The 21,976-nt window shown below is 37.7% G+C and overlaps 1 protein-coding gene across 1 annotated transcript in view; it reads left to right on the top strand.

Moving 5' to 3' along the window:
* AGBL1 (AGBL carboxypeptidase 1) overlaps nt 1-21,976 on the top strand; it is a 922,430-nt gene that overhangs the window by 60,641 nt on the left and 839,813 nt on the right. The window contains 2 exon segments of the mRNA XM_043981214.1: nt 18,207-18,270; nt 21,045-21,191. Of these exon segments, the coding sequence (XP_043837149.1) occupies nt 18,207-18,270; nt 21,045-21,191 (211 nt within the window).

The following is a 21,976-nucleotide window of genomic DNA, read 5'->3' as shown; positions in this document are numbered from 1 at the left end:
GGGGAGAGGTAGAATGGGGTGAAATCCCACATGAAAGAAACAGGTACGGGTTTATGGGGTAGGGGTGAGGAGAGATGGTGGAGGAGTAGGGCCTTAAAAGAACTTTACACTCATCAAAATAGGCTCAAAAACCTTAATTTCATCAGAGTTGGCTCAAAGACCTTAATGTCATCAGAAATGGCTCAAGGTGGGAATAGCATACACACTCAATTGGTTGGAGTAATCTATCTAACCCTGTAGGAAAGTAGGAGGAGAAGAGGATAAAGAGGGAGGGGTGAAAGAAGAGAGCACAGATTGGGGGAGGGGGCAGTCAGAAGCAAATCCCTTTTGAGGAGAGATAAGGTGGAAGAAGAGAGAAAACAGAATAAATATCATAGGGAAGGAAATAGGATGGAGGAAAACAGTTAACAATAGTATTTGTGAAAAAGAGAAAAGCAAAAAAAAAATTTACAAATATATTTATAGCAACTCTTTGTGGTGGCTAAGAATTGGAAATAGAAGAAATGCCCATCAACTGGAGAATGACTAAACAAGCTGTGGTATATGATTGTAATGCAATATTATTGTGCTATAAGAAATGACAACCAGGATGATTTCAGAAAATCCTGGAAAGACTCATATGAATTGATGTATAGTGAAGTGAGCAGAACCAGGAGAACATTGTGCACAGTGGCAGCGTTAGTGTTCTATGATCAATTGTGAATGACTTAACTACTCTCAGCAATACAATGATACAAGACAATGCCAAAGTACTAATGATGAAGCATATTATCCACCTCCAGAGAAAGAACTGATATTGATTGAACACCAACTGAAGCATGCTATTTTGTGCTTTCTTTTTTCTTTTTACTTGAGTCTTTTCATGTAAAATGACTAATATGGTAATGTTTTACATAATTGCACACGTATAACCTACACAGATTGCTTGCAACCTTGGGGAGGGGGGAGTATAGAGAGGGAGGGAACGAGAGAGGGATAGAATTTGGAACTCAAAACTTTAAAACTTTAAATAAAAAATTTATGGAAAAAATAAACTGAGGTTTACTCAGGATGGAGATTGACAAGAAGGGTTCAGTAGAAGGTCTATCAGGTGAGGCAACCTAAAGTTTTAGTAAGAACATTACAAAAATGGTTGACCCTGTAAACCAAGGATGGGTAGAGAGACAAGTGAAGCCAGAAGTCTTTGGAGTAATCTGATGAGTTTGAAAAACTGAAAGTAATCTTTGAAGTGACTAGCAGGTTTAGGTGAACCTAGGTATGTCAATTATATTTCTTTCCTCCTTGTTATTCCAAGCCTGCTATACTCCATCTCTCACATCTGAGTATTTTCTTTGACCATCTCCCATGTTTGGATGGTCTCCCTCCTCATCACTACCATTTGAACTTCCTTCAAATTTCAGCTTAAGTTCCACCTTCTTTAAGACTTTTCTTTTCCTCCTTAATCTTGGTGCTTTTCCTCTGAGACCATCTTCAGTTTATCCTGTTTATATTTTGTTTGTACGTAGTCATTTGCATGTTGTTTCTCCCATTAGCATATGAGCTCCTTCAGAGTATGGACTTTTTTTCTTTTTGATCATTCTTTGTATTCCTAGCATTTACCACAGTGCCTGGCATATAGTAGGTCCTAAAATCCTTGTTGACTTGACTTGATTTCTTCCTTTTCCCTCCATAAGGTTGCTGTGAACATAAGCCACTAAAATGGATTCTCTAAATTTTGTTAAAATATTTGAAAAGTTTTTCTCATTTGGATGAAACAGAAAGACAAACAGAGACAGGCAGAAAGATAAACAGAAACAGAGGGAGAATTTGAGAGAAAGAGAGACAGACAGACAGAAACATGGAGGTCAGATTATAGTGTAGTTAGGTATCTTTGAAAGTGGTTTTGTGTTCGGACCCAAAGTGTAACCACTGATGCTTCAATGTTAACTAGTCAGAAGTTTCTAGTGGAATTCTCCAGGCATTTGTTCTTCATGCCATTATATTGAACATTTTGATCAGGGATTTAGATGTGGATATATATGGCATGTTTATTCAATTTTCAGATAATCCAAAGTTATGACTTATAACTAATACATTGGATGACAGAATGGGGATCTAAAATAATTTCTTATAATGTAAGATTATTGAACCAAATCTAGTAAAATGATATATAACATTGATAAAAGTAAAGTCTTATTCTTGGGTTAAAAAAATAAGCTTCTCAAGTATAATAGGTAGGAGGTATGTCTAGACAGAAGTGTGTCCAAAAAATATCTGGAGTTGTAATGGACTGAATCAAGGTGTGTGTATGAATATAATTCAACAGTATGGGAAAATGTGATTAATGCAGTCTTTGGCTATATTAAAAATTCATAGTGTTGGCAATCAGGGAAGTGACAGTTTCATTATCTTCTTCCCTGACCAATAAGTTAAATCAAGTCAACAAGTATTTCTTTCTTTCTTTCTTTCTTTCTTTCTTTCTTTCTTTCTTTCTTTCTTTCTTTCTTTCTTTCTTTCTTTCTTTCTTTTTGTGAGGCAATTGGAGTTAAGTGACTTGCTCAGGGTCACACAGCTAGTAAGTGTTAAGTGTCTGAGGCTGCATTTAAACTCTGGTCCTCCTGAATCCAGGGCCAGTGCTCTAGCCACTGTACCACCTGGCTGCCCCAACAAGTATTTCTTAAGCACCTACTATGTGTCAGACACTGTGCTAAGCAGTGAGGAAACGGAGAAAAGCAAACATAAGCCCTGCCATCAAGGAAGTCAGACATCTAACGGAAGGAGATATATGTTGACAGCTATGTACAAGTAAGATGTATGCATAATAAACTGGATATAATCTCAGTAGGAAGGCATTAGCATTAAGGGGTACTAGGAAAGTCTTCTTGAAGAAAGTAGAATTTTAAATGAGACTTGAAGGAATCTGTGAAAGCCAGAAGGTAGAAATAAGGAGGTTCTGAATGCCAGGCATTGGGGACAGCTAGTGAAAATACATGGAGGGGCAGGTAGGTGGTACAGTGGATAAAGCACTGACCCTGGATTTAGGAGGACCTGAGTTCAAATCTAGCCTCAGGCACTTGACACTTACTAGCTGTGTGACCCTGGGAAAGTCACTTAATCCTCATTGCCCTGCAAAAAGAAAAAGAAAAGAAAAGAAAATACATGGAGTTGGGAGATGGAGTGTCTTCCTGTGAAAAAACAAAGAGGCCAGTGTCATTGAATCATAGTATAGGATTAAGTTAAAAAAAAAATCTGAAAAGGTAGGAAGGGGCCAAGTTAGGAAGGGCTTTAAGACCCTTAAAATCTTAAGTTTCAGAGTGTTTTTATCTTCATTGGCAAAGGGTATTACTTACCTGTAGGTCCATACAACACAACTGGAATATTTATTTAGTTGTGGACATCACCTTTTAGAAGAAGAGTGAGTTGGAAAAAGTCTGGAAGAGAATGACCAGAAAAGTGAAGAGCCTTGAGATTGTGCCATATAAGGCACCCTAAATTGTTTGTAGAAACAGTTTTGTTTAGTTTGGAGAACTGAAGATGTAGGGAAAACATGAAAGAGATTTTAGTTAAGAAGCCTAGAGTTCAAATTTGGCCTCAGATTCTTACCAGCTATGTAACCTTGAGCAAGTCACTTAACCTGCTTCCATTTCCTCATCTAAAATAAGGATAATAAAAACATTAATCTCCTGGGGTGGTTGTAAAGATAAAATAAGATATTTGAAAAGCATTTTGCCAATCTTAAAGTGCTATGTAAATACTAGCTATTCTTATTTTTATTATTTGTTCAAAGGCCTAATAGAAAAGAAATGGTCAATGAAATAAGGGTTAGGTTTATTTTGTTTGATCTCAGTATACAGAAATAGGAGCAATGAGTAGAAATTGCAGAGAAAAAATATTTTAGCTTAACATAAGGAAAACTTTCTTTTAGTTAGAATTATCCAAGAATGGAATGGACTACTTGGGGAAGATGGTGGATTCTTCCTCATAAGAGATCTTCAAATGCAGACAGGATGGTTACTTGGTATTATTATAGACAGGAGTCTTGTTCAGGTACAAGTTGGACAATCTAGCCTCTGATCTCTCTTCCAACTTTGAGATTTGGATCATTATGCTATTCTGTGAGGGACTAGAAGAAATAGAAGGAAAGGAAGTAATTGTTGAAGAGGGAAAATTTTCAAGAGCAGGACAATTATAAATGATGAAATTGAGGACCAGAGTTCCTGTCAGCTCATTCTTGCTGTTCTAAGATTTAATGTTCTTAATATAACCAATGGGAGCTCATGCCAATCCTTCATACAATGCTATCCAAATTTAGGTCTGGTGATACATTTTTCTTGCGACACTGGTTTTGCCTAGTGTGACTTCAAGATCCTTTGTGATTTTGAGAACTCTCAGTCCCTTATGGTAGAAATATTGTCACAAGGCAAAGGAGTTGGGAGGAAAGACTGCTTTCAGGGCAAGGCCACCAAATTGAGCCAGTAGGCAGAGGTGCAAGCCCTTCTCCAGGATTATCTCAGCAGTCAGAGTGCTGAGGAATAGCAACTCCTGCCCTTGTGTCCTTCCCAGGCATTTCCTTAGCACCAGACAGCATATAGTCACGGGGAAAAATTGCTTGTTTCTACAATAATATTATTTTATTGGAATATGGGGGAGAAAAGAATCAGTAATATATATGTGTGATTCTCCCATCTGTGTATCTTCTGTGGGAGATGGTAGAAGAAAGCCTACCTTCCTCTTCCCTAGACTTGACCCCACCCCAACCTCACCCAGGATTAAACTAGCAATTTGTGGCCACTCGACTCATATGTCTCATGCAGATGAAGTCTAGAGTGAGGCTGAGGCTGGATAGATACACTATCAAGATTTTTTCAAGTGCAAAGCAGTGGTTCTGGTCTATTGCTTTCAGTGTCTCCTGATGTCTGTTCTGTAGGTTGTATCTGCTGGCCAAGATGACCACAGACTTTCTGGGGGTGGTTATAGAAAGAGCAACTCAGCTATATGTGCTGTTTCTTAGTATCCTGTTAGTCTTTATGGACTAGAAATTTGGGCTAAATATGGACTCAAGGCAGGTTACAGCAGATTTTATATATAGTGGCCCTTTAGCTCAAAATTCTAGATGCGGAATGATACATTTGTTCCACGAACTGACTGCCCTTTTTTGAAAGCTTGGTGTATCTATTTTTTATAGGGAAGCCTTAAACAACAGGGGGATTACTCAATGATTCATTTAAAGGGAGCATTAAAAGAAAATTGAGGCGCAAAGCATCTTGCCTTCTTTAATTGCTCATTTATTATTGCTGTGGTTGAGATAACGGCTTTGTGTTATTCTTCTAAATAGTGTACAATATTTATTGGTAAATATAGCAGTGAATAAATTAATGTCAATTGGGATTTGGTGGTGGAATTTTCTTCTCCATTGTTAGCTATTTATTCTTCCTTTCTTTTTTAAAACACAGTGTATCGTGCCTGCATGGCTCTCTTGGCAGGAATCTCAACTCTGAGGCAGAAAATTGTGAATTCAAGGTCCAAGTATAGATTTCTTCTCTAGGTTTCTGCAGAATAGCCAAATGCTTATGAAGGCTTTATCTACATCTGAATTCTGTAATTTGTGTCTTGTTGGTGAATTGTTTCCATAACTTTACAGGGGGATAATTAAAGATCAGAGCCAGAGTGGTATAGTGAGATAGAATGTTGGATCAAAAGTTAGGGAGATCAGAATTTGAATTCATCCTTAGATAATTACTAGTTGTATGACCCTGGACAAATCATTTAACTTGATTCAGCTTCTTCATCTATAAAGTGATGATTATCTGTAACACTCACCTCACAGGGTAGTCATGAAGATGAAATGAAATAATATATGTGCCTATATATGCATAATTATTTATATGTAGATATATACTAATATGATTATTTATACATACATATAAATGTATGTACATTTGTGTATGTATATATGTGCATGTGTGTGTGTGTTATTCTATTAATGCCTCAATAAAATGTTTTCAATAAGTATTCATTAAACCCTTACTATATTGAAGGTATTCTACTTAGTTTTGGGAATACAAAGATGAAGAAAGAAATGGTTGTGTGTCCTCCAGAAACTTAATTTTTTTTTTTACAAGTTTACACAAAAAGTATGCTACAAGGTAGAATGGGATGGGGAAAAGGAACAATACACACAGTATATCTCCGTATTCAAATGGATCTATGATCTAATAAAAATGAATATTCCTTCTAATGATGTAGATTACATCCTATGTGACTGTCATCTATAGCCCCTCATAAGTTTACCACAGAGTCTACCCAAGGCTATAGAAGCCAGCATCAGTTACTCTTAATTTTGTGAGGATACCAGTGGAATTCAAAGGGAGGTAATTTTTTTTTATGTCTCTCTCAGCATGGGACTCATTCATCTTTTTTTACTTGTACATTTCTTTGATGACCTCATTTATTCATCCTACCCTTTGTAATTCTTTATTTTTAATGTATTACAACTAGTTCATGTCCACAACTTTTCTTTCTATTCTCCTTTGGGTGATTCTCAATTTCAATTATTCAGAGATGATGTTGTTTCTGTCATTAAGTCAATACATAGTTATTATGTGCTAAGCATTGGGGATACAAAGAATGGCAAAAGACAGTCTCTGCCATCAGGGCAGAAGACAACTCAAAATAAAACTGAAAAACCTAGAGGTAGGATGCAAAAGGTACTTAGAATGAGGGCATGTTAAAGTCCTGAAGCAAGGTGGTATCCTGGGCTTCCTCCTTAAGTGGAGGATCTAGGAGGATGTTCTCCAATCAGAAGGAAGGATGGGCCCCAGAGGTAGGGGGTACTGAGGACGTGTGAGTTTCAGAGTTGATTTAACCTTGCAGGATGATGAGTTTCTATAGACAATGAAGAAGTCCAGAAGAGCAGTCAGATGGGAACTGATGAGCCCCCTGGACTCCCTCCTTAGATGCAGGATCTGGTAGGAGCTCTTCAATGTCTAAGCTTTACGCTCTCCAATCAGAGGAATGGAGGGATGCCTGGGGTAGAGTAATACTAAGGAGGCATGTATTTCAGAGTTAATTCAATCTTGCATGAAGATAAGTTTCTGGAGACAGTGATAAAATCCAGGTGAGCAGCCAGGTGATTCATGAGTCATAGATGCAGAATAACACTGTACATTGTTGCTATTAAAAAGATATGCCTTTGTTTAGATTATGAAAAGAACTTTTTTATTTCCTGAAAGCAATTCAACCCATTCTCCTGCTCTTATTTGATTTTGGGCTCAACTTATTATCCATTTGCAATATTCAAGATGTATATACTGATGGACAATTTCTATGTACAAAGCATAGTCTGGACAACAGGCATTCTTCAATGATGAGCAGGATGCTTTCAGAAAAACCTGGAAAGACTTATATGAATTGATGCAAAGTGAAGTGAGCAAAACCAGGAGATCATTACATACAGTAACAGCAACACTCTACAATGATTAACTGTGAATAATATATCTATTCTTAGCAATACAATGATCCAAGACTATTCAAAGGGATTCATGATGAAAAATGCTGTTCACACCCAGGGAAAGAAGTGATAGAGTCTAAATGCAGATTGGAGTATACTATTTTCACTTTATTTTTTATAGTTTTTTTTTTCTTTTGTTCTGTTTCTTCTTTCACAATATGGCTAATATGGAATTATATTTAACATGATTGCACATATAAAAATTAGGCATTTTTCATCAACTTCAATGTATGGGTAAGCCAAACACTTTTTTTCAGGTGGGGCAATGAGGGTTAAGTGAATTGCCCAAGGTCACATAGCCAGCAGCTAGTAGGTGTCAAGTGCCTGATGCCAGATTTGACCTCAGGTCCTCCTGAATCCAGGGCCAGGGCTTTATCCAATTTGCCACCTAGCTGTCCCTATAAGCCAAATTCTTAGAGTGATTATGGATTATTATCAGAAGGTCTTTTAAGAAGGCTGCCTCTCTTTTTAGATCTTTCAAATAATCTTTTTTCTTTTGACATATTAGTAGGGAAGACACCTTGTTGGAGAATAGATCATTTAAGACCTTGTTTCACTATACTGAAACGAATGCTTCTTGGGGGCAGCTAGGTGGCACAGTGGATAAAGCACCAGCCCTGGATTCAGGAGGACCTGAGTTCAAATCTGGCCTCAGACATTTGACAGTTACTAGCTGTATGACCCTGGGCAAGTCACTTAACCTTCATTGACACCCCCCTTCCCCGCCCAAATGCTTCTTTATATTCAATAAAGAAAAAAATCACTGTGGAGTTCTGAATTATCTACATCATTTAGTCAAGTGTGTGTTGGTAAAGATATATTCTATTCTGGAATATTGTTTCTCATTTCATAAAAAGGCCATAATCAAGGATTTACTTTATGTGTATGTAGCTTATTATAATGAAAATTTATATATGTGGAGGAATAGGCATATAGATTATTTATTTATTTATTTATTTATTTTTTTAGTGAGGCAGTTGGGGTTAAGTGACTTGCCCAGGGTCAAAAAGCTAGTAAGTGTTAAGTGTCTGAGGCCGGATTTGAACTCAGGTACTCCTGACTCCAGGTCTGGTGCTCTATCCACTGTGCCACCTAGCTGCCCCTAGGCATATAGATTAATAGTTATTAGTTATGTTTTCTCAGCTGCCTTTTAGTGAACATTGAAACAGGGAATTACTAAATGATTGTATGAGAGAGTTGATGATAAAATTCTAAAAGTGGTGTTACAAACAGTGATGGTAATGTCTGGGCTTGTGTGTGTGTGTGTGTGCGCGCGTGCGCACGCGTGCACACATGTGGACATGCACATGCGTGCCTTGTGAATCTCCCCTTCTTTCAGATACTTTGAGAGTGATGTTTCTCACAAACGATGCTCCATCTCCCAACTCTGCCATTTTGCCTTGGTTTTCCTCTGCATGTGGAATGTTCTCTCTGTTTGCTCTGACTCTTAGCTTCTATGGCATCCTTTGGGAGTCAGCTCAAATCCAACCTTCTTTGGGATGCCTTTTTCTCAAGCCAGCTAGTATCTTCCCTTTGAGAATTTGTCATTTATATTTGTATGCACATGTTTAATTTGCATATTGTCTCCCCCATTAGAATGTGGAATCCTTGAAAACAGCAGGCAGAAAGTACTGAATAAATGCTTTTTGACCAAATGACCAACTGGCTATTCTACTCTTTATTGTAAAAAGTTTGTCATAAAAATATTTGCAATTTGAAAGCAGAATAAATCACATGTTCTTTGTAAATATGATAAAGGTGTGTCTATGAAGAAGGATGATCCATTGACACTGAAAACAATTGTACTTACATCATTGTTCTACCACATTTTTAAAAAATAAGTTTTTTTCTGATAATAAACATTTTTATTTAAAAAAATGTGTGCAGATCTTCTCCATCTTTCATCAGTCTGTTTTCTTCCTTTTGGTTTAATTCTTGGAATTAATACTGGGAATACTATGCTTAGTTGGCTATCTTGCTAAATTTATCTTTAATTTTCCCTCCACTGCTTCCTGCTATTTCATAAGTGATTCTGGTTTTAATTTTCCATTATCATTGTCCATAAGATTTTTCAGAGTTTACAGTTTAGTCTCATTTTCATGGTGGTTTTAATAAGCATCTATAAATATGAACATTCCAATATTTTCTATTCAATTTGATCAATTTTCTATAACAATTCAGTGATCTCATCATGCACAGAAGCTGATTCAAGAATGACTCCCACATTTGTAATGCGTGGTTTCCTCTCTGTTTAAACATAAACTCTTTTTTGTGATGTTATTTGGTGCTCACCAGGTCTGAAATCTTTTGATTCTTCTCTAAGAAAGTGTTTATTATATATAGGTAAAATATGCTAATAAAGTTTGGGGAAGGAAAGATCACTTTCACCTGGGTTTCAGGTGGTGGAGTAGTGGGGGAGGGGGAACTCGGGATAACTTCATGGAAAAGGCCTTTAAAGGAAGAGAAGCATTTTAACAGGCAGAGATAAGGAAGAAATATCTTCTATATATATCGTGGTGGACAGTGTGAGTGAATACATAGATTATCATAGTACAGGGTAGATTGGAAAATAACTAGAAGTCTAGTTTCTTTTAATTCTTCCAACTCTCTCCTGAGTTGGAGGTAAAAACATTGAACGAATATTCATTAACTCAGAAAGACCTGATTTAAAATCCAACCTCAGGCATTTAATATCTGTGTGACTTTGGGCAAGTCACTTGACCTCTGTTTGCTTCAATTTGCTCATCTGTAAAATGGGGATAATGATAACACTTATCTTCCAGAGTTGTTGGGAGGACAGTAAGTGTAAAGTGCTTAGCACAGTGCCTGGCACATTATAAGTTATGTTATTATTATCTGAGAATGCATTGTGCTAGGTTCAGTGGGGACTTCAAAATAAACCTGAGATTAAATTCCTGCCTCTAAGGATCTGCCTTCAGGTCTGATTCAGGGAGAGCTACATACTGAATGGTCAAATGGTAATACAAGGGAGTGTGTGGTAAATGCCAAAAAGATTATTACAAGCAATAGGAGATATAAATGTTCACGGAGGAAAGAGAACAGTATTGACTGGAATAGTAAGAGGAAGCTTCATGGGAGTGGGACAGAGGAGATTGGAATAGAATATTTGACTTCCCTGTGTACCCTCCCCTATTCCTTATATTTTTGTCTTCTCCTTTTTCCATTCCTGCTTTCTTTTCCCCTTTCCTTCACCTGCTCTTTTTTTTAAATCTTCCTTCCTATCCTTTTCCACAAAATGATGAATAAGTAGTAGTGAGAGAGATGGCAACATATATGATCAGAGAGAGACAGTCATTGTAGTTTATTTTTTTCCTCTAGCTTGAGCCTTTCCCATGCCTCTAGGTCTAGAAAATTGGAGTAGTGGCGACTCATTCAAGTGATACAGTAATCTCCATGCCCTGGCCTCCATTCCCAGCTTTTAGTGAAATGGTTTGGAAGGGCCAAAGCAGTGCATGTGTTGATGCCTGGATGTAAATCAGTGGTAGTTGGACTGAGCACTGCATTTCTGAGTATGGAACTTCTTGTTAAAATTCCATTCTGCTGTGATAGGCAGGTGCAGACAAATGGCATGGTGGGATCGCCTTTATTCAGCCAAAGTTCCCAATGCAGATGATGAAGTCAGGGAAACAAGAGTTTTCAAAGCCCCATGACTCTTCAAAAATCCAGTTATAGCTCTTTCAAAAGTAGGAATCAGAAAATAATCATTCATGTTGACACAGCACTTTGGGATTTGTGAATCTCCCCCCACCTTACAACAATTCCATGAGGAAGGGAATATTATTCTGCCCATATTACAGTTGAAAAAAAAAATGAGGTTCAGAGAACTGAAGTGACTTGTCCAGAGTTACATAGTTAGTATGCAAATTCAAAACCAAAGCAAAGGTTTCATAACTGTCTAGCAAACACTCCTCTATGTATCATTGGTTCTCAATGGTGAAGACACTGAGAACTTTCTCAGTGACTGAGAGAAAAGCACAGATATTAAATTTTGCAATTGACATTAAATTAGGACAGATATTTAATCTATTGAATAATGAAATAGAAATCCCAAAGGATGTTGGAAGGCCAAAATGATGGGCTGAAGCTATTGAAATAACATTTAAAAGTTATAAATTTAAAGTCCTGGAGTTGAGCTCCAAAAAAATCAATTGCACAAGTATGGGGGAAATGAAGATAGAAAGTATAAGGCTTTTAGTGGACTGCAAGCACAATGTATTAGCACTGTAACATGGTAACCCCTCCCACCTCCAAAAGCTAATTTGATATTATATTACAGTATCAAAAGTACAGTGTCCTGATCAAGATAGGGGATGGTCCTGTTGTACTCTGTCCTGGTTATTCATTAGCTGAGATTGTGTTTCTATTTCTGGGTTCCAGATGTTAGAAATGATCCTATCAATCTAGAAAGCATCAAAAGGAATCCAGAAACTTTGCATGTATGAAGCAATTGAAAGAGCTTAAGATACTTAGTCAAGAGAAAAGGAGACCTGGGAGAGAAGGGTTTCCAAGTAAGATGACTTTACTAGGATCTTGAGGGAAGAACTAGGAACAATCATTAGAAATATCAGGAAGCAGGTTTCAGTGCAAAATTTGGAGGAAAAATTCTAATAATGAAAGCTGCCCCAAAATGGAATGGAATGCTTCAGGAAGTGGTGAGTTCTCTGTCACTGAAAATCATCAGTCAGAGCCTGAATGAAAATTTGTCAAGAATGTCATGGATTTGATTAGCGATTTGAGCAAAGGATGGAGTTAATGGCCGCTGAAAGCTTTTCAATTACTTCAATTCTTTGATCTAATCATATTCCCCATGAAGACAATACACTACATCACTCACTCACTATTCTTATAGGTCCTGAGCAACAGGCAGCCAAGAGCCAGGGACAAATCTGGCAGAACTGATCATGGACTCATTGGCTGAAGTAGTAGAGCAGGTAGAACACAGAGTCCTAGAAAGAAGTACAGGTTAAAATCAATTTGAAGAACCCAGAGAACAGTCCCTGGATATCGCCAGTGCCAGGGTCAATAGCAGTAGGAACACAGAGTAACAACTTGTGTATACTTACAAGTTAAGAAGTCTCAGATCATGGTGAGCAGGAGACATATTGGGAGGGAGGGAAGAGGAAGATAAAAGAAGGAGATAGGAGAAAGCAGTGATGGATCTATGTATAACAAGGATGTCAGAAGTTAGGTGATAGCTAACAGCTCTTTTAGTCACCTTGTCAAGTTGATTAGATAAGATATGTATTATCTTCACCCCTCTTTTAAGGGGAGCTGTGCCCTGACTGGTTATGATGAAGCATTATTTCCTGGCAGGGGGTGGCAGATGACAAGAGACCTGTTCTTGGAAAAAGGCCTCCATCTGTCAGAATGCTTTCCCTTTATAGATCTACCTGTTGAAATTTTACATATTCTCCATGTTCTGTCAACTGCCACATCTTCATGAATTTTCCTTTATTCTTGACCCACCCCACCTTGTTCTTCTCTTGCCCTAATCCAATCTCTCCCTTCTTTGAACTTACATGTTGTATAATGAAAATAATTTAAGATTTCAAGTCAGAGGACCTGGATTCAAGTTCCAGCTTGGCCTCTTACTACATACATAACCTTGTGTGAATCACTTAACCACTCATGGACCCATTTTCTACCATTGTAACATAAGGAGCTTTTATTTTCTTATCTGTGAGCAACTTTTCTACTTTAAATATATGAACTATGAAAGAAACACTTTACCTATATTATACATCCTGTCTTGTATTTTAATTACTTGTAAAGCTATCTCACCTCTCCTATAGGACTGTAATAATCTATCCAAGGGCAGACATGTGTCTTATTCATCCTGTATTCTAACAAGCCCTAGAACAATGTTGAATGAATGAATAAGACGTACTTTATTGCTAGCCAATATTCAGCCAAACGATTGTTATAAAAAAAGTCGTTTTTTGAAAAGTCCAAATGGGCCCAAAAGAAAGGCAGGTGCAGGAGCTAGGAAAAAAGATAGCTCAGATCCTTCCAATATTATTCCTTCAGTCAGAGCCTGAATGCACCATATGTGCTGGTGTGAAGAGAAGGAGTACTTCATTCATTGGGCTGGTACAACTGAGAACTACTCTAAAAATTCAGATGAACAAGTATTCATAGTGAGAATTATAGCAAGATAACCAATTCCATCCACATAGTTCTTTGTTATATATATATATATATATATATATATATATATATATGTTTTTCATGATTTTCACATGTATAATTGATATATTGCTTGCCTTTTCAGTGGATAGAGGAAAAGCTGGAGGGAGAGAGGATTTGGAACTCAAAACTTTTAAAAGATGTCAAAAGTAAATAATTTTTTTAAATATAAAAAAGATAAAAATAGTACAAAAATGTTTCTTTGCTATATGATATTGACATAGAACCTATTACTGTAATGCTTAGACATCATGGTGCTGTCCCCTTTGCTTCCCCTTCCCTTTAAAGATTGCTTTACCATATCTCAAATTCTCAGATTGAACTCATCCACTTTTCCTATAAGGACACTAATAGATATAACTTATAAAGCCCTGAATTGGAAAAGTAAATAAGGGAATGGAATCTTCAGTCACAATAAATAGTGACTTTCTGTCCTTTGCCTAGGAGCTGTGAAGCACATGTTGTTTTTTGTCCTTCATTCTCAAAGAGGACCGTGACATCAGGGTGATGTCAAGACTTGCAGTGAATTGGATTTTAAATGAGGGATGGCTGTGCAAAGTCACCAGCCTCACTTTCTCCTCCAGAGCCATCTGGGTCCAGTGGCAAGATATATATTCCTTATCCAGGAATGTATGTGTATATAGTGGCTAGAGGAAACATGATCTCTAAAGGTCTTGTCTGGAGCATGTCATTGCAAGTGGGAATATGTGGGGCATTGGGAGGAGAGATGGCAAGTTGCCTGGGATGAATGGTTCTGGATGGGATCTCCCTACATCCATTTACAAAACAATTAGAAAAGAAATGCAAAGCAGCAAATTTTGCTAGATTGTGTGGTGCTCATAAGAGAACTATAATAAATCAAAGGAAGGAAACTGTTAATGGGGTGAGACTAGAGAAGAGGAGTGTAAGCACTTAGCTTTAAGGAAATGTCATAAGCTAAGGTGCTGTGTTGCCTTGAGGTTGGGCTAGATGACTTCTTGAGATCCTTTTCAGATGGAGGAGCTTATTGTTGTAATTAGCCCCAGGGTATAGATAAGAATAGTAAGGTACTTTGGTATGTGGTACAATGGAAAGAATGCTAGATGGGGAACTTTCAGACAGTGTCATCACTGATGAACTATGTGACCTTGGACAGGTAACTGACAGCTCTTCTGTAAAATAAGGGGTCTATATGAGATGATCTCTAAGGTCCCTTCTAGATTGAACAGTTAATGATAAGGTCTGTAATAAAACATACAAACATCATTTTAAGCCTGGGTAGTCTGGCTCTTTTTATCAGGACATTTTTAGGTGATCTCTCTTCACTGTCATAAGCTCTTGATTTGAAAAACAAGTCTGCTGATAAATAACGGTGGTAAATGTGCTATATAGGTCTTTCAAAGTCACCTTCCCCTGTTCTATTTCTGTGGCCCATCAATGTTCCCTCTAGAGCTCATTTTACTGCTGTATCTCCCAAAGTTAAGTCCCCAGGGAAGGTTTACTAAGTAAAATTAGCCTGATACATACATACCTGGATGGTAGCATGTTTCAAACATCCAAGTGGGATATCTATGGTGGTGGTTGTTCATCCTGGTTTTCCTCACATAGTCCTACAACTTCAGGAAGCCTCCCCCACTATAGTGCAACCTAATGAAGCACAGAATTTGTATATTAGAAACAGCCCTAGACTTAGTTAGAATCTGACTACTTTCCTAATAGGTGAATTTTATATACAGTAACATTTCAAAATTTTCACAGCACTCTACATGTGTTATTTTACTTGATTTGCACAACTTATATGTAGACAGCAGAAGTATTATCATCACCTTCATGCAGATAAGGGAAACCAAATCTTATAACTCTCTCACACAACTTGCCAGAATTCATAAAATTAGCTCATCAAGAACTTAACCCTTGACTGTCTGAGTCTAAGTCTAATACTCTTTCCATCAAACTGTTGTCTTCCTGAAGACCAAGATTCAATTTCTGGCTTCATGGTTAGCTAGCTTTTGCTTTGAGGAAATTATTTAAATTATTTGAGCCTTAATCTCTTTATGCATGTGGCACTGGAGTCAGGAAGACCTGAGTTTAAATGGCCTTAGACACTTACTAGCTGTGTGATCCTGAGAAAAACACTTACCCTCTCTGCTTCAGTTTCCTCTTCTGCCAAATGAGGATAATAGTACTAGTACTATTTACTTCATAGGGTTGCTGTGAAGAAGTTATGCATAAAATTGTTACATAAATGTCAGTCTGCTCTTTCATTCAACATTCGGGTAAATTTTATTAAGTTCTTATTGCTTTCAAAGTACTAGTCCAGTCAAAGTTTATATATAGTTGCTGTCCTCATAGGGCGAGCCATGGATAAGGTACAGGTAATGATACAATATTGCCTGATGGATTAGAGGTGCAGAATTGCTAGGAATGGTGTGTGTGTTTGTGGGGGGAGGGGAGTCAGACAGTGAAGTTATTTATTGACAAAGGCAATCAGGACGGGTATCATTTTTTTTTTTCATGGAAGAGCTTCCATTTTATTTAGGGGTTTAACAAAGGTGTAGCATTTTCAGCATGGAATAAGTGTTATTTTCTTTGGGGTTTAATTGATGGTGCATATGAATTCAAGAGGCCAAAGGAAGATCATTCTAAGCACAGGATACAGTTTAAATGAGGGCAAGGAAAAACATAAAGGTAATATGAATGCAAAAAAAAGGTCCAAAGTGATTGGAATGAAGAGTATATGAAAGAGATTGATATTAAAGAGGTCTATGGTGGTACTAGATTGTAAAGGGTCTTGAATGTCAAAAAAGGAGTTTTTATTCTTTTTAATTTCCGGAGGATATATTTTTTTTTAGCAAAAATGTAACATCATCAGATCAGTGCAGGAAGAATATTTTGGCAGCAGGATGTATTTGAGTGGAGAAGAAGGGGAGGTGTGAAAACCTATTTGGACTTAATTGTAATGGTCTAAGCAGGTGGTTATGAAGGCCTATACCAAGTATAGATGTAAGAGATGTTGAAGAAATAGAATCTATATGATTTGGTATCTGATTGTATATGCAAAGTAAAGTTGACTGGAGAAGATGTAGAGAATAGCAATATCACTGGTAGAAACAGATGTCAGAAAAAGAAGCAGTGGTTGTTTTTGTTGTTTTGGTGGGGAAGGGTGGGTTGGGCTGAATAATAAGCTGGTTTTGAAGATGTTGGTATTGGTCCATCCAGTTTTAGAAATCTTGTTGGGGATATGGGTCTAGAGCTCAGAAGATAGGCCATGGCTGTATAATTAGATAGGAAGGATAGAAATTTGTACATGAGTTTGGGAGTTGCCTGCATAGAAGTGGTTGATGAAAGTAAGGAAATGAATGTGATTTATAAAGGAAGGAGCGTGTATATATCGAGAGAGAGAGAGAGAGAGAGAGAGAGAGAGAGAGAGAGAGAGAGAGAGAGAGAGAGAGAGAGAGAGAGAGAGAAAAGAACCTTGAGCAACATTAGCAGTCAACTTAAAGGATTTGGAAGAGGATAAACCAGGTAAATAGACAGAGAGAGATGGGTCAAAGAAACACAGAACCAGGAGATACTGTAGGGGTGTCAGTGAAGTTGAGGAGATGAGAATATCCAGTAGGAGGGGGTGGCCAATAATGTTATATACTGCACAGAATTCAAGAAGGACAAGTAATAAATAGGTAATTTAATTTGGTAATCAGATCTTTGTTGTCTTAGAGAGCAATTTCAGTAGAATGGTAAGATGGTAACTAGATTGTGAGGGCCTAAAGAAGACTAAAAAGTAGTAGTAGGGATATAGGGTGACAAATATGGGACAATAGTTGCTTGAGTAGAAGAGCAAAGAGAAGGCTTTCAAAAATGTTTTAGGTTTGTGGAGACCTGCGCATGTCTGCAGGTAGATGAGAATGATGAATGAAAACTCATTTTTTTTTATTACATGCTTAAGATATATCTTGCACTATGCTAAGTGGTAGGGATGCAAATAGAAAAATCAAGATAATCTTTGCTCTTAAGGGGATCCTACTAATAGGAGGCAATAGCACATACAAGAAGGTTCAGTTGCAGGCTGGATAGAAAGACCTAAAAGTCCTTAGGGTACAGCAGCAGGGCAGGTGTCAAGACCCGGGGGTCGTTAGGATGCATACACAGGTTAGAGGGCAGTGCTTGGGAGTCTGTGGAATGCAATGGCAGGGCAGAGGGTAAGGCCTAAAGGACCTTAGGATGGATGTGCCGGGTAAATGGCACAGTCTGGTTGTCTTCCTTCTCATCCCAGTCATGTGAGTCACTATGTTGTCATTCCTGCCTGGATACCCTAGGTGGGGTCTGGGTAGCCTGAGGTTGGGGAAGGGGTTAGGATATTATTTCATGTAGAAGCAGCCCCCCCAAAAAAAAGAATGAATGACAAAGGGTATGACTGTTGTAACAAGGCCCAAGAACAGGTAGCAGGAAAGGAATCAACTGTTATTACTTCAAGGCTTGTAAATCCCAAGTCCCACCCCCTCAAAGATGACTTCCTCTGTTCCAATTTCAGAGCTCTTCTGATAGAGAATCAATTCTGAACATCCTCCAGGTCCTCACTGAACTGCTTTCTGTTGGTAAGTGTTTTCATTACCATATTTACTTTCCTCAGGTGAAGGTAATGGGTTGGACAAAGAGAACCTGGTATACATAGAAATGTGCATAGCTTTGGGTATCTTTTCTGAGGTGTCCTTGTGACTGAAGCAGTTCTAATATTTTGTTAAGAAGACACTTAATGAAATGTCCTTTTTTATTGTTTCTCATTCACTCAACTCCTATTGACCCAGTCCCAGAGCTGATGGTCACTTGGTTCATCCATTTCTAGATATGACTTAATTTGTTGGTGGCATCTTCTGAGATATACTGTATTCTTCTTACTCCAAACTCACCTCTGAAATACTTCTCAGATACTGTATAAATGCAAAAAAGTAAAGCTACTGTGAAAAGGGGGAAAGTAAAGAAAAAGTCAATCAAATGTTAAGGGACAGTCATCTTTTCATTCTGCTTAATTATTAGTAGCAGAATAGGAAGGGCAGGCCAGAGGCCTTTCGCTATCACTGAGGACAAACCTTCTCTGTCCACCTCCCCCACCAAAATAAAAATAGATTTAACTAACAGCTTGAATGTTACAGTGGACTCCCACTTATCATAGAAATAAACTGAACTACTCACTCCCAGATGCAGTAGGAGGTGCCTTGGGAGACAGATTAGGTCTATGGGCAGAGAGACTACAATGCAGCTGAATCAGTTGGGGCTGTTTCTAGGTCTCTAATTAACCTTTCTATTGCATTAATATCCTCCCTCCACTCCTCTGCATTCCTAATGTGTGCCAACTGGCTTTCTGTAGTATCTCAATACCACCATTCCAATTCTTGGCAGTTCTTTTAAATACAGGAAATGTTGGCATTTAGAGAAAATAGCTTATCTTTAAATTGATAGTGGGGCACAGAAGTGTGGTGGTGCCACCGAGGTCTAAGAGGAAAGGTGTTTGAATAGAACTTTTGTGTCAACAGCCTCCATAACACTAAGACTTGAGCCCCCCGAACCCCACCCTGAAGAGGTAAACTCTAGCAGTATTATCTTTTGGATTCAATATAAAATGATGTGAAAGTCTTCCTAACCTGACTGTTTCCTACCTTTCTTGTCTTCTTACACTTTATTCCCTTCTATATATTTTATAATGCAGCAATACTGACCTCCTTGCTGTTTTTTGCATACGACTCAATCTCCTGGCTGTCCACCATGCCTGGAATTCTCTTCCTCTTCATTTCCTGCTCATTTGAAGTCCTACCTTCTTTGAGAAGCTTTTGTCAGTCCTCGTTAGTCTTAGGGATTTCCCTCTGAGATTATCTCTAGTTTATACTGTCTATACCTTGTTTGTACATAGTTATTTGACTTTCTTTTTTCTTCCATTCTTAGCACGTAGTGTAATGTAGGGCACATATTAGGTAGTCAATAAACACTTATCAATTGACATATAAAATTATTTGCAGTTTGGGGGCAGCTAGGTGGCACAGTGGATAGAGCACTGGCCCTGGAGTCAAGAGTACCTGAGTTCAAATCCGGCCTCAGACACTTAACACTTACTAGCTGTTTGACCCTGGGCAAGTCACTTAACCCCAATTGCCCCACTAAATATATATATATATACACATACATACACATATACACATACACACACACACATATATATATATACACACACACACACATATATATATGTATGTATGTATATGTATGTGTATATATATATATATATATATATATATATTTGCAGTTTGGCTCCTTCCTGTCCTTCCAAGCATTATTTTCCTCCTGATACTCAATATTCTAGCCATACATGCTGTTCATCATTCATGATGTTCCACATCCTCTATGTCTTTTCACTGGCCATTCCTCATGTCCAGAATGCCCTCTCTCCTCACCTTGACCTCACAGAATCCCTAGCTTCCTCCAAGACTTAACTCAAATGTTACTTTCTGCAGGAGGCATTTCCTGGTCCTCCCAGATCTTATTGTTTTTTCTTCTAAGAAAGGCAACCCTCCATCTATTCTGTATAGGTCTTATGTATATCATTCTAAAAATTGCTGTTTTCCCTTATTGAGAAGGTAAGTTCCTTGAGGGCAGAGTTTGTTTTGGATTTTTCTTTGATTTACAGCACTTAACATAGTGCCTGGCACATAGGAAATGTTTAACATGATTGACTATCAATTACATGTCTAGAGGGAATACCTGCTGTCTTATTTAAGGTTGCTCTTTAAGGATATTCCTAATAATAAGTCTTCTTTCCTTCCCCAATCAAGTATTCCCATAACTTTAAAAAAATCCTAGGAAAGTACCTAGGGTCTCAGTTGAGCTATTTAAGACCTCCACTTTAGGTAACATGGTTCTGCTATGGAGGATTTGTCAGAAACAGAACAAAACAAAACATGGGAATGAATTACTCAGGATAAGAAAAAAGGCATAGAGGCATTGCGTTGAGAATAGTACCCACACTGATGATAATTGCAAACTCAACAAAGTATTAATGTCTAGAAATTGATTTTACCTGCTCTAGTGAAAGGGTTATGCTCTTTTCTTTCTCTCCATCATTATTACATATAATACCCTCATGACCTCACAGAAGAAGGATAGAGTAGATGACTCTTGTAGTTCCTTTAAATTATAATTGATATCTTTCCCTAATTTCCTAAATTATAAACATTGAATAGTTTAGGAAATGGAAATAATTTGTCTCTCCCAGTCTTTTTTAAAGTAAACTGAATAATTCCTTCTTGTGCCCAGCTTTTTAGTCCCATTTCCTGTTTTCTAAAATCATGATTAATGATTCTATTCTTATTCCCTTCCTTAGGCACAGATCGAAGGATCCACTACATGATTAGCAAGGGAGGCAGTGAAGCCCTCCTCCAGACCTTGGTGGATTCTGCTCGGACAGCTTCCCCAGACTACAACATCCTCTTGCCTCTGCTAAGGCTGCTGGTCAAGGTTGGCCAGAGAGGTACCAACAGCCCTTGAACCCTGAGGCCAAATGGAATGAAACTTTTTTTTGTAATAATGAAAGTGATACTGGGAACTTCAAATGTTATAAATGAACCTCTAATAGAATAGCTATTTTCATAGTATCCATGGAAATAATTGCACAAGGATAGCTTTATTCTTTTATAGATCACCCATACTAAAATCAGGGTTTTGTCTAGGTTGTTGAAGTAAGGTTTCTAGTGGAGTGCTTCATAGGGATGTCCTTGGCTCTCTTCTTAGTAATTTTATTGATGCCTTAGATGATGACATAGGTGATATATTTGAAGATGACAAAGTTGAGAGGGAATAAAAAATATATTTGTTGATGGTCAAGACCACAAATGAAAACAATGAGCTAAAATGAATAGGATGAAATTTAATAAGGATAAACATGAAATCATAAATGGGTCCAAAAATCCACTGCCCAAGTACAGGATAGGAGACAGGGAGTTAGGTAATGATTTGTATGTAGATCTGGAGTTTTAGTGAACTCGAAGATACACAATAACAAATGAAACAGGCCACAGCCTTAAAAAGGGCATTCTGCTTGGTGGAAACAACATATACATAGATGTATACAGGACCATTGAAATTTCACAGGAGAGATGACATTTGAGGTCAAATTAAAGAGAACCTATATGTTGTAAGAAGTGCAGGTAAGAATAGAATATATTCTAGAATTGAGGGACACCTTATACAAAGTCAAGGAGATCGCATGCCAATTTCAGAGAACATTTGATAGGATGGCATAATTGTAATATTGAT

Source organism: Dromiciops gliroides, chromosome 2 (assembly GCF_019393635.1).
Source record: "Dromiciops gliroides isolate mDroGli1 chromosome 2, mDroGli1.pri, whole genome shotgun sequence".
Lineage (NCBI taxonomy): Eukaryota > Metazoa > Chordata > Mammalia > Microbiotheria > Microbiotheriidae > Dromiciops > Dromiciops gliroides.
This window is presented reverse-complemented; position numbering and strand designations above follow the sequence as displayed.